This window comes from Phlebotomus papatasi, chromosome 3 (genome assembly GCF_024763615.1).
Source record: "Phlebotomus papatasi isolate M1 chromosome 3, Ppap_2.1, whole genome shotgun sequence".
NCBI classification, from domain to species: Eukaryota; Metazoa; Arthropoda; class Insecta; order Diptera; family Psychodidae; genus Phlebotomus; species Phlebotomus papatasi.
The window spans coordinates 35793917-35807040 of record NC_077224.1 but is presented as its reverse complement, the minus strand read 5'-3'; the positions used below and the strand labels follow the sequence as shown (position 1 = coordinate 35807040).

Below are 13124 nucleotides of genomic sequence, written 5' to 3'. Positions count from 1 at the left end.
GAAAATTCCATTGAATAATTCCTAGTAACAGTTTTTCAAGGTTAAAGGTTAAAAAAGGCTCTAGAGACCGTGTTTATTATCCGAATGGTGTCATGTTTGGGTTCGTTGGAACGGTTTTGGAATCCCTGAGAGATCTGAACCGAGTCCAATCGGTTATGAACCGGTAATGAACCGATACTAATTTTTAAGCTAACTATAATTTTTATAACTAATTTTTATCCGAAGTTCAATAATATTACTCCTAAGGAATATCAATTGTATTACTTCTAAGGCTTCTAAGCTATTTTGGGCAATCTTTTGAGTGATTCAATCTGTTCAATAGGTTATGAACTGGTAAATGATAAATGATGTAAAAGTACTTTTAATGTATAGCATTCAAGTGACTAGTTCAAGCACTTCGTAGAGTCTAGCACGCTTTGTCACCCATTTGTAAATTTGCATCAAAAATTTGTCAAAGCAAAGAAAATGCTTTTATATAAAAATATTTCTGTCATTGAATTTTCTTATAAAAGATAATAAAAAATAGATAACTTTGCTATAAAGGGGTAATTTTAGCCCCAAATTTTCTACATTTAGAACATTTAGAATATTATTTCTAATAAAAATCTTTCAGAGATCTTAGGAAATGTAACCATCTTTTTGCTTAATTTTTATGTAAAGTAAAAATAAAGCTTTAAGGAAATTTTAAAAACTGTGATTCAAGATATTCATTGTAATCTTATACGAAGTAATGATATGAAATATTTTCCAGTTTTCCTGCAAATATTTTTGAAATGTTTTCTAAGCGCAATGTTTCGTTCTTATTCTAAAAATTATCATTCTTTTGAATTCTTCAATTTTATATTTTACTAATATTTTTAGGAAAATCTTACAAACATCACTTATTACTTTTATAAAAATAACAAAGATTTGAAAACATCTAGAATTGTAGAAAATCTGCAGAACAAACTTCTTTAGGTGCAACCAAGTTCGAAAAGTGCATAAAATTCTATTCGGAAAATCCTCAAAACGACATTGAATTCGCCGCTGTATGATTCTTGATTAATTCTTACGAATTCAATTATATTTTATCGCTTTATCCAAGAAGAACATTGAATAAATTATAACTTTTTGGCACGATTCATCTCTCTCTCATCAATAATTGATTAGAAGTTTTTTTTATAGTTAAATCTTTTTGATTATTCAATATAATCATTGTACATTTTACAGATCCTTCCTGGATGTCCAGATATAGCTAGAAAAATCATGGAGAATGTTTCTAAAATTCCTCAATACTCATTGAAATTCTGCTGGATCAATAGCAGAACACTTTCCGTGAAAGTTTGCCAAAACAATGAATATTGCGAGAATGAGGCAATAGCAGCTGCATTGGTTGTTGGTGATACAAAAAGCAATTCTTTGTTATTCTTCAGTGAGAATGTGTAAAATGATATGATATAGAATGTGGGGGTGATTGAATAGAGATGTATTATAAAAAAAACGTGCTCTATTTGCAGATTCGAAAACGGAAATAACATCGAGGTTACTGTTGATATCGATATCCAATTCAGCAGCATTCATATCCATTTGATTCATCTCTCACTTGGTGAGTTTTCCTATTCTTTGGAAAATCAATTGAAATCTTATTGGAAATTTATTAATTGAGGCATTTTGGTAATAAGTTGGCGTTGATGTACATTTGGTTTTGGATCAAAGAGAAAGGTATACAATGAATAATGCCAAGATGCAGAATATGACCGCGCTTCTCGCAATTCCTGCAGAAGTTCAGGAGATTGACCTTGAACCTACGTGTTCGAAGAAGCCAAGATTAGATAGTGATTGGAAGAACGAGGTTCAAGTGATGGAATTGTACGAAAAGTCCCTGAAGAGGGAAGAAATTGAGAATACAGGGGAGCCTTTTGATCTGGGGTATTGTTTCGAAAATTAATTTCAGAATAAGTTTCTAATGATCCTTTTCAAATTCTAGCATTGATTATTTCTTCAGACAATTGGAGTCCAATACGATGCAAAAGGCAGTAAATAGGAATACAGATTTTTTTGCAAGTTCTGCGGATTCTGCACCAATGATAAAGGGTAAAGTCAGTAAAGATTGCAAAATAGTCTTCGAGCAGGAAATGACACGGATACTTAAAAAGCAATATCATATGAATTCTCGGAATCTACAGAGTGATTTTCGCAGGGGAATTGAGGATATACTAACAGAAAATGATACAAAATTCTGATTCAATGAAAAATTGTATTAATTTCCCTTTAAAATGAATTAATGATGTCTTTAGTAATAAAATGTGCTATGGCATACGACTTTCCCATTGGGAAATTTATCCACTTGACCAGTTTCTTCTTTTGCTCCTACGGCTGAAGGTTCCTCAACCAGGCGTCTCCTGGACGCCAAGTCATCCAGTAGGGATGATGCCCGTGGGAATTTGAATCTCGATAGGCTTCTGAATAATTTTCTTTCCTCATTCTGCGATTTCCCACCAACTTCTGGCATGGATTTTGTCATTCTTCGGCTGTAGATGCGTTTCATGCGATTCTTTATGGAACTCCGATGTGAGCCCCATTTCTTCCGGATCTCCGCCAGGGATGATACAAAGGGTGTCGCTGGCTCGGGAGCACTGTCTTCCCTTCTTCGATGTCTTCGAGTGAAGTCTGTGAAGTTGTCCATGTTGATGCGACTAGAGAAGTATTTCCACATCCCATTGCGTCCTTCTCTGCTGTCGTAGGACATGTCGCTGGCAATTTCAATCTATAAACAAAACAAAATGTCTTTATCTCTTCAAAACAAACTGTTTATCGCTGTTTTTTTTTCAATCTAAGGCTGAAACATATTGACTGTAAAAGGTAAAAACTTTGAGCCGAGACACATACCCTAGGCTTTTAAATTTCATAAATATAAGTTAATCATCGTACTGTAATTCTGTTTTCTACTACTTTAAGTATAAAAAATGGTTCTTCATTAAATTTTTTCCGCAATTATCCAGCATCGTGGAAAAATTTGTGCTTGTAGTGACAAAACGATATTATTCTCTTAGGCCAGACGACTCGTTTTTTGGTTCATGTCTTGGGTTTCCGTGAAAATTACAACAATATTTTCTTACTCAACGTTTCCTAGTTTTTATACGTTTTTAAATTGGTATGCTCATAGTGATCTCAATTAAAGCTGTAGTTTGATTCTGAAACTTCTGTAGTTTGAAAGTTTCTAATTGGAGACAAACAGTGTAAGTGGAACCGCGACGAAAGGCTTCCAAAACCTTGTTGAGTTGCTCTTGAGTGCAGGATTTGTTCTTATTCCTGGTATTTTCTCCTTTTCCATCTAAAACAATAGGAAAATCTCTCAAAAAAAATCATATTTCCGGGGTTTCCTATTGAAGCATTTGCAGACATTTCAGACGAACCCTTTTTGTTCACGAAATAGGTAATTATTTCATTTGAAAACTTCACGTATACCATTAACAATAACGATTAGCGCTTAATTTAACTAAAATTAGCCAGAAATATGACATAAATGTTAAACAAAACGAATAAACAATAATCACCTCATTGTGATTTTCATTGGAAAACATGGTCAATCGATGAAAAATTCGATGGTGAAAAAGCGTACACTTTTAAATTTTCTAAGAAATTAACAAATTAAAATTTGTGAATATGAATGGATTTTCGCTTTATTTGGAGCAAAATTAACTAAATAATGAAACTGTGGTATAGAAAATATATAAATATAATAATTTAGTACTGTATTTATCATGAAAACAGTGACGTTTCCATTTGGAGTAGCAAAAAATTTCCATTTGGAGCAGGTTTTGAATTAGCTTAATTTACCCTAAGTAGAAAAAGAAAATGTTTCTACTGAGCATTATTTTTAGTACATGGTTGTTCTCATGTGCTGCGTTATCAACTTTTCTTTGTGTTGGTTTCTGTCACGACTGTTTCTCAATCCTCGTCGTGTACAAAAACCACCCAATTAGTCGTGACAGGAATCAACACAAAAAGGTCGGTAATGTAAAAGCGGTTGAGCCATGTATTAAAAAAATATTCAAGAGAAGGATTTCCCATTTTCATTTTTATTGGAATAACTCCATTACTTAGTGATTGCGAATGGATTTAATCGATTTAACAATAGAACATTTGATTTTCCCCATAAAAAAAGTGAAGATAACAGATACATATTGATATCCGAGACACTTCTAAATTCGAACAGTGGAAAAAATCCAGCAGTGAGTGATCGGAATGTAATTTAAAGGGCTCAAACACTCACAGTTAGATCATTATCAACACATTCAAAATCTTTTGCACCAGAAATCAGAGAATTTTAAGAACTGAGGAAGAAAATATCATGCTAAAATTTTCACAGTAAGCCTAGACACATACCATAAAAGTTAGTCTTTCGCGTTTCCAAGAAATATTTTATTTACAACTCGAATCTACAAGTTTTCCAGTGAGAAAAAGTGCAAAAGTGATTAGAAAAACATTCTGATACTGGAGTAAGACTAGATAATCTACAATTATAGCTATGCTTTTTTCTGATTATTTTTGCAGCAATTTGGTATGTGTCTCTGATAAATATTTCCTATTTTTTATAGTTAAAAAGTTTCACTCTTATTTCCCTTACAGGCTCGTAAATGTTGTCCTCTTCGTCTGATTCTGAGATTTTCTGTATTTTATCGCGATTTTCCGGCAATGTGGGCAAGTTAACAATCTGCAAGAAGTGCGATATGAAAGAAGAGACAAAAAAAACTTAGTTAAATATTAATAATGGATTGAGACCGTTGAACTTGATACCTCTTCATAATCACTGGAAATACTCTTGCCCCTTTCCTGTTCCTCTTTCAGTTTAGCCCTCCTTGCATACTTGTCTTTGAGGTCGACAGCAGCATAAATTGGCTCGTCAATTTTTAATGGTTTTTCTTCATGAAAAATCTCACTTTCATCGTCACACGCCAGGGAAATTTTATCGTCCAGTGAAATACATAATGTTTGTTCTTCAGTGTCACTGCTGAGAAATTGTTTTTTTATGTAATAAAATAACCATGGGTAATTAAAAGAAAGTTTTAATATTTAAAATGCTCAAAATGTTTGTGCTAATGTTTGGGAGAACTCACTAATCTTCTTGTTTATTTTCAGCTTCATCGCCCTCCTCGAGAATATCTTCGTCAATTTTTTCCTCGGTATGATGATAGTTCCGAAGGAGGGATACACCACAAGCCGATGCACTCATGGTGCATGAAAACATCTTGCCACTACGATGGTATTCGAGATACTGATTCACTGAATTTCCCCTTTCTGGGTGCCTTCCCTCGCACAATCCAGAATCCCTACAATGTGAGATTTTGGTTCCAGAGCATACGCAGTGGTGAAAGAAAAACAACAAAATATCGGTGAGAAAAGTCTATCACAATTTTCTTTTATTGCATTCATCATGAACATTCCATGCAAGAAACACGGAAGGAAATGCTTTTTTTTTTTTAAATTTTCACTACATTTATTTTTTTAATTTCTTATATTTTCTAATTATTTGTCGGCTTCTTTTAAATATTATAATCTATAATCAATACTCAATATTTATAGGAGAGCTGAACCTTAGGTTTTTGAATCTCATTTTGCATTAAAAAAAATATAGATTGAAAAATACGTCAAAACATAAACAAATTATTTACATAATATCTTTTCCTACACAGAATAAAAGATATATAGCAAAATAGTTCGTAAATTTGTGAATTCCCAATGGGGTCTTACGAAATGCTAATTAATTCTATACAGTAGACTCTCTCTCAATCGGGAATATGGGGCAAAATGTCATCTGGTTTAGCGATAGATTTGGGCGTCAAAGCCTTTGTAAATTCCACAAAAAGCGCTCAATTCTAAAGAATCACGATAAAATTTGAAGAACTACAGCGAATTTGAGCAAATTATCTTCATAATTAAACGTGAAAATTGTCAACAAAATTTGTCGCCCGATTGAAAAAGATCCGATTGAGTGAGAGTCTACTGTAACTCACAAAAAGTTCACTAAAAATCTGTACTTTTTACAAATATTGTTCAAAATATGTTCATTTAACGAGCATTTCTTGTTCTCTTACAAACATTTGTTCGTACATGTTCGTAAATGTTACGAACATTTTTTCTGCATGTTTACAAACATTTATGAACAAATGTTTGAAAAAGACAAAAAATGCTTGTCATGTGATCATGTTACGAACAATGTTTGTGAATAAAGCACAAACTTTTACAAACTTTTTTGTGGGTTATACGATTTACGAGCATTTAGTAAGTCCCCAGTAGGAATTCACAAACATTTACTAAACATTTTACGAACTATTTTTCTATGTGAAGACTTTACGCTTTTTTGTTTATTTGGCGTTGTTCAGCCTCTAAAAAATGAAACAAGAAATAAAAATTAATTGCATTTTGAGAAACATAAAGTGTTTGATATTGCAAGCTGTCCGAAATTTTACACAGTTCCCCTAATTTAAAGATTTCCCATAGCGACGACTCAGAATCTTAAGTCGAACAACTCGATTTTTTACAAAAATCGTTTTATTAGCTTTTTGGGTACTCCGTTATACCCTCTACGTTCCCCGAGAATATTATACTTGAAAGATAATTATTTTTGAAGTTATAGATATTTTATATCTCAAAAATCCTATACTCTGCACTGCATGTAAAAACTCAGTTTCAAATCCATCTCCTGTAAAATTTGCCTAACTGCGAGTTATTCGTTTCTTATTCTGAGCGATCGACATAAGGAAAACGCTGAAGGGATTGACACTGAAGATACCTATAGTGCCTATAAATTTCTATAAGTCTTGTCCTCTGAAGTCGAATATCTGATTAAAAAATCGCAGTGTTTGGTACTACCCCGTGTTTAGTTGTGCCCCAGTTTGCCCTATATTTTTTCGATCCAGAAACGGTAAGACATATCAACTTACAAACTTCGGTTCCCTTTCTCTTATAAGTCTAGTCTAGATTGTCAATGAGAGTTTGTTCTCCTTCTCCCACACTCCTCCAATGCTTATAAACCAAGTGATATTAGATTTTCTCAAAAACGACTTGAATCTCCAATGACTTATTTCATTTTTGGATATGTTTTGAAGGTAGCCCAAGGGGTAAATTCTCTAATTTTCGTGAGTTTGTCAACCAATGACTACTCACGAAAAAAATCGACCACTTTGTTCATCAAATTATTTTTAAGTCAATGGACCATTATCGTGAGAAATGTAAAAAAAATGGGCATAAAGAATCACACACTGAGAGAAATCCGTAAAAGTCAAAATAACATTCCGGAAATGTTAATTTTACCCTGCAGTAATGATCCGAAATCGGTGTAAATATTACCCTTTTTAGGTGTATTATTTGCTAAAGTTACTCTCTTTCATGTTGATTTTACCCTCAAAAGGTGTAAAATTAACATTAAAAAATGTTGATATATTTTTACACCGGAAAAGTGTTAAAGTTATGACGAAAAAAAGTTAATCGTCGCCTCTTTTTTCTCAGTGCACTTAGTGACAAGTTTCGGTATTTTCTCATTTTTAGCACTTTTCACGTTTTCACAAAGTTAGAGAATTTTCCCCCAGGTGACTTATCAACGGAAAATTCTCCACTTTGAATGTTTGACCTCATTTCAATGGATTGAGGTGACTACAATCATGAAAGTCAAATCATTCAAAAAATCGAATTTCCACTAATTGCAAATTCTGGGATTGTCTTCTGATCATTTATGAAGCGTTTCAAATCCAGAGTAAATTTTTTACCTATATTGCGGACTTAAGATGAATTGAATTGAATTTATTTCATATCATTATTGATCTTTAACACCTGTCCCATGTGTCCACCACCGTCTCAGCGTTGATTCTGACTTTCAGGACCAAATGGTCTTTGGAAATATACTTTCTTTGGTTTTATATCTCGGTTTTACAGTGTGTTTTATATTTCATTGGGGCTAGGCCAGTCAAAACGAGAGAGCAAGATTGTCAAGTTAATCTAATTAGCTGTATGGCTATTTTATTTAAACCTACTTCCATAACTTCTCATAACCACAAACACCATAAGCGCGGAAAGCGTGAGTTCGATCACTCCGCAATGCTGAAATACTTTGCCATCTTTTTTTTTTAAAGATTATTTTCCTGAAACTTGGAAACTCCCCTGATGTAAGATCCTCTCATGTGCTGTTTGCGCCTTCCCAAAAAAACTCATTTGAATTTTTGTCAAATAAAAAGCATCTCGACTGAAGTTTACGTATCAAATGGAAATTTCACATTTCACACAACTTTTGCTAAATATTCACTAAATTTCATTTAAAAATTCAACAACTTTGGTTGAAGTACACAAAGTTTCACTTTATACATAGTAGGGTGTTAAAATTATAATTTATAATCAAATTGTAATAGTGATAATTCAGGCCAAGCGGCAAAAAATACCATTAAATGTATTTTCAACGACTTTAAATTACTTTATTGCAAATATTTATATTAATGTCAAATTTCACACATTTTGCAATTTAACAAATAATAAAATGTTGAATTTCAAATTGTTCTCTTTTATTTGTTTTTGTTTTTTTTTTATTACGGCCAATTCACTTAGCAAAATAGCCTTTTGTCCAGCGAATAAGCCAAAATTGGTCAGTAGTTAAATCGATTCCACAATTAATTCACTGAACATTATTTAGTACTCCTATTTTTACTTGGCCAACAAGTTGGTAGGTTCTAAAAAATCTTTATTCTTCCTTTTTTGTTTACTAAACTTAATTTAAATTTGAGATTTTTGTTCTGATTACAAAAAAAACATAATGTGCCGAATGGAAGGACACAAAATTAAAGGAGATATATTAGCTAAAATTCCAACATAATAATAATTAATCAAAAACAATGAATAATAGTGGTTTAAAGTTTGTTATATAGAGCGAACACAATTTTAAATTACGAAAACATTCGCTTTGACGAAAATTCAGAGTCCACAATAAGTTTCCTAATTGGTAAAGGCTATGGGGATTGCATTTCAATGTGATTATCAAAACATTAATGTTCTCATTACACTTCTAATAGTTCTAGAACATTTTTTTTTAATTATCGTGCATAATATTAAGAGAACAGTTTCTTTTGATGAGTTTAAAGTGATCTGGATGGATAATTTGAACAAGAAAAAAGATAATAAAATTCGTGATAAGTTTTACTTCTGCAATTAGGCTTCCTTATTAACATAAATCGTGGGTGTTTGCACCGCAAGAAATTGAAAAACTAATAAAAAATCTTGCATGATCTCCAGAAGATTATTATTATTATTTTTTTTTTGTAAAAATCAACCAGCCGATATTTCACGGTCTTTTGGAAATAGAGTTTGAGTAGAATAATCACATAAAACTATAACATATACATTCATCAAAATATTTATTTATTCTTCAAAAGTTTATTGTTTTTTACCCCTTGTTGTTTATTAATGATGGAAAAAGTTGTTTTTTGGGTAATTATTGTGGGTTTTTGAATGACTATTGGGGTTTTTTTTTGAGTAAATCAATAGATTTTTCGGTTATCTTGGATAGGAGAAGATCTTCAGCCTTCGCAATACTCTCGCTTCGAACATTTGATATTTTTCCCATATTCCTTTAATGAATCTTACTTAATCTGACTCGCTATTGAAATATAGAGGACACTGGGACAGAATTATCCACTGATAGTATTAGACAGTTAGGTATTGTGGTTTTCTTTAGAAAGAATATTGAGCTAATTACCAATTACACGCAAGTGTGCTAATCTGGGCGCTTCGCTATCTGGATCGTTTATGACTAATCCACTTAAAATAATATTTTTATTTTTATTTCCGTAATATAGTCACTACAGTAACATAATATAACTATTCAAGTTTGAGAATAAGCAAAAATAATATTTTTTCCACTAAATAAATGAGTGTAATCGACTCATTTCAATCTTGTGCCAGCTGGGTTCATCACTAAAAATTTTCTAGCTGTGATATTTTCGCTAATGACAGCCGCTTTTGTATTTTTCCTTGTGAAAAAAGTATTTTAAATCCAAAGATTTAATTAAAAGTGAATTAGCGAAAAAGCGACCCAGTTAGTGCATGCTGACTTATTTCAGTAATATCATTATTTTATAAATGTTCTTTAATATGTTTGATAATTTTTTTTTATATTATGTTCTGAATGAAAGAGTGAATAATTCTATGGATTTAGAAGAAGTAAAAAAGAATTTCATCAGTCCAAAAACAAGCGTTTAAGTAGCACTCTTCGGAAAACGATCCAGTTACACCACCTTACTATATTCAGAATAATTAACTACCTTCCTATTCATTGAGATATTTTATTAGTCGACTTCAAATATGTTTTCCATAAGTTATAAGCAAAGAAAAATTTCATTTGTTTTCTAATTCTGCCCCGGTAGCCCCTACTGCCATTATATCAGATTTATTAAACTCTGAAAAAAAAAATGTTTTGTTAAACGAACAAATGGATTTTGTTGAAATTTTGTCAAAAGGATGTTATTTACCAATTTGACAAAACTTTTTCTTGTATTTTATATGGAAAAACACCCTTTTCACAAACTTTTAACAAGATCCAGTTGGCCGCCGATTTGACAAAACTTTTCCATATTCTGTATGGAAGAACATCCTTTTTACAAACTTGTCTTGTTAATTTGACAAAACATTTTTTTCAGAGAAGGAATAATTACTGAAAAAATATTCTGTAAAACTTTTTGTTTTACAGTTCTATTGGGGACTTACGAAATGCTCGTAAATCGCATATACCCTAAAAAGTTCGTAAAAGTTTGTACTTTTTCACAAACGTTCGCAACTTTTTTCGAGTATTTTTTCTTCTTATCTGGCAAAACATTTACGAACCAATTACAAAATTTTACGAACATTTTCTATTGTCTTTTTTGAAAATGTTACGATCATTTTTTGTGAAAAAGTTTTAACTTTTACGAACTTTTTTGTGGGTTATACGATTTACGAGAATTTTGTAGGGGGAGGTGGGGTTACTTTGAGCTGTGGGGCTAGATTGTTATACGACTTTTCCGCATATTTCTAAATGAAGCTGGTCTTTTCAAATATTTTATTTAGATTTACAATTGTTTTGTCTATACAAATTAGATCAAGTTTAAACCCAGTTTCCATTAGAAATATGCGAAAAAATCGGATAACAATGTAGCCCCACAGCTGAAAGTAGCCCTACTTCTCCCTAAGTCCCCTGTGGGAATTCACAAACTTTTACGAACAATTCTACGGAATATTTTTTTTGTCTAGGGGTCTAGCCTTCCCCTATTGGGAAAGAGAGTCACAGATTTTGTGGCATTTCCAGCATTTGAACACGAAACGATCCGCTTTTCCTTAGTCTAATTTTAGAAGAAGTTTTATTTTTAAAAATATACAACACATTTTACGTGAGGAATAAAAGAGGCAGAGAGTGAGAGCATTTAATGTCGCAATTGAGCGGGGGAAAAGAATTTATCAAGATGAGTTAATGTGCTTCAAGAATGGTGTTTTTTTTTAAGTTAAAAAGGAGAAGGTTAAGAAACTCACTGAATAACGGCATTCACGTATTCTGTAATTTCAGTTTCTTCATTTTCCTCATCGTCAGAATAGGTCTCATCGTCGAAATCACGATATTTGAGAATACGTGCTGTATTTTTAATTATTGGCAACTTTGGGAGTCTTGAGCATTTTTCCATTGATGTGGAAAATAGTGCTAAGCTTCCTCTTGCATTTGTGCTGTGCTGCTGATTGAGACTATCGACAATTGAACTGATCCACTGAGAGCATTCTTTGGTGTCGTTGCAGCGCTGCCAAATTGTCCAGAAAGAATTTAATTAATCAATTTGATCTACTTTCTAGAGTCATAGAAATTTAAATAATGTGTCTTTTTTCCGTACAAATGTGTAGATGATGTTTGAGGTTGATTCAATTGTGAAACGAATCCTCGAAGAGGGACGAATGACAGTGCCCGGAACGAGATTCAGAACATCTCTAAATGGAGCCAATTTCTTCTCATAGTCTTCTCGGGATTTGTAGGAGAGTAGAAGTTGATTTTGTAGAATAAACCACAATTTTTGCCAACCACCAACGCGCTAAGATAGAAAAAATATAAAGAGTTAAAGGTTTTTTTTTTTTGCTTTTAATAAAAGAACTCTGGGATGTAGGAGGATTTCTGTGGGATTCTTTTGCAATGTGAACCTTGAAAAATACTAACATTTCTCTTCTTCTTCAGGTATCCACACATTTTAATCACAGGCATTTCTTCAGATGAACTTTTTTGGGATGACGAAGCGTCCTGCTCCAATTCACGCGATGACTTCTTCACCACCATGAATTTATGCATCTTTTTTTTGGGTAACTTTCACTCTCTATCTTGCAAAATATTTATTTCACCCAAAAAAACAAGAAACTAGGTAATATATTGCAACAGAAAATCTCTTTTCAAACCCAATTTTTCCTCTCAAAAATCCTTCCTCATTCATTGAAAAAGGTTTTCCCGCCAAAAAATCACCACAATCTTCAAGATTTTACTACTCTTATCACTTTTATCCATTATTGCACATCTTATCACCACTCTTATCATCTAAAATTTAGATTATTTCTCACACTTCCGCACTAGAATTCTACCTAGAGGAATTGGTAACTTGTTGAGGGAAAAGGTATAGATGTTTAACTTTGTCAAAATCCAGAATAACACTAGAGTCTCTAATTGCGTCTCCCACTTTGAGACACCTTTTTACACACATTTTCCCGAGCACAATGGACAGAAAATTTACACTAAAATGAATTAAACACAAACAGTCATACAATGTACTCCTCTGTACAGTCAGAGATACAACACAAGGTGGGGAATTGCGGTCTGTTGGGCACAATCTTTTTTATTCTTCTCTCTCACTCTCCTCACAAACTCTCCATCTCTTCTGGAATATTTACTACAGTCATGAAAATTCTTTTAATACCACCTAAAGAGCTTTCATAAAAGTCCAAAAGTTCCCGGAAGGAAAACAAAAAGTCCTCTTTTGCAAAAAAAAAAAAATGATTTTTGGCAAGATAATTTACTAGAAGAATAATATATCTTTTTCAAATTCATGCCAAAAATGGTTTTTGAATGAAATTCCCAAAAGTTTCTTTCAAGGCGGAAGGAT

General features: G+C 32.5%; 2 protein-coding genes across 3 annotated transcripts in view; one reads left to right on the top strand and one right to left on the bottom strand.

The window, feature by feature from the left end:
* Positions 1-2325, top strand: part of LOC129805468 (probable ATP-dependent DNA helicase HFM1) — a 28404-nt gene extending 26079 nt beyond the window's left edge. The window contains exons 7-10 of the mRNA XM_055853392.1: positions 1210-1421; positions 1497-1585; positions 1662-1908; positions 1967-2325. Coding sequence (XP_055709367.1) covers positions 1210-1421; positions 1497-1585; positions 1662-1908; positions 1967-2222 — 804 coding nt within the window. The 3' untranslated portion in view covers positions 2223-2325. The remainder of the gene's footprint in view (positions 1-1209; positions 1422-1496; positions 1586-1661; positions 1909-1966) is intronic.
* LOC129805469 (differentially expressed in FDCP 6 homolog) lies at positions 2217-12849 on the bottom strand. 2 transcript variants are annotated; one of them, XM_055853393.1, is made up of 7 exons: positions 12194-12849; positions 11877-12071; positions 11527-11786; positions 5100-5312; positions 4780-4993; positions 4610-4696; positions 2217-2746 (listed from the first exon to the last, which is right to left on the bottom strand). In XM_055853393.1, exons 1-7 carry the CDS (start codon positions 12320-12322, stop codon positions 2273-2275), a joined length of 1572 nt encoding a protein of 523 aa, XP_055709368.1. In that variant the 5' UTR covers positions 12323-12849; the 3' UTR covers positions 2217-2272. The 2 variants fall into 2 exon arrangements, with proteins under 2 accessions (XP_055709368.1, XP_055709369.1); XM_055853394.1 differs by having other exon boundaries at positions 4780-4990; positions 12194-12805.
* Positions 12850-13124: the final 275 nt, after the last annotated feature.

Bases quoted from the DNA above. Each gene is read 5' to 3' on its own strand.
- LOC129805469 (XM_055853393.1), bottom strand. From the start codon at position 12,322: ATGCATAAATTCATGGTGGTGAAGAAGTCATCGCGTGAATTGGAGCAG. The intron at 12,072-12,193 runs GTTAGTATTTTT...TTTCTATCTTAG, and splicing joins ACCTGAAGAAGAAGAGAAAT to CGCGTTGGTGGTTGGCAAAA. The intron at 4,697-4,779 runs GTATCAAGTTCA...CACTTCTTGCAG, and splicing joins TTTCCAGTGATTATGAAGAG to ATTGTTAACTTGCCCACATT.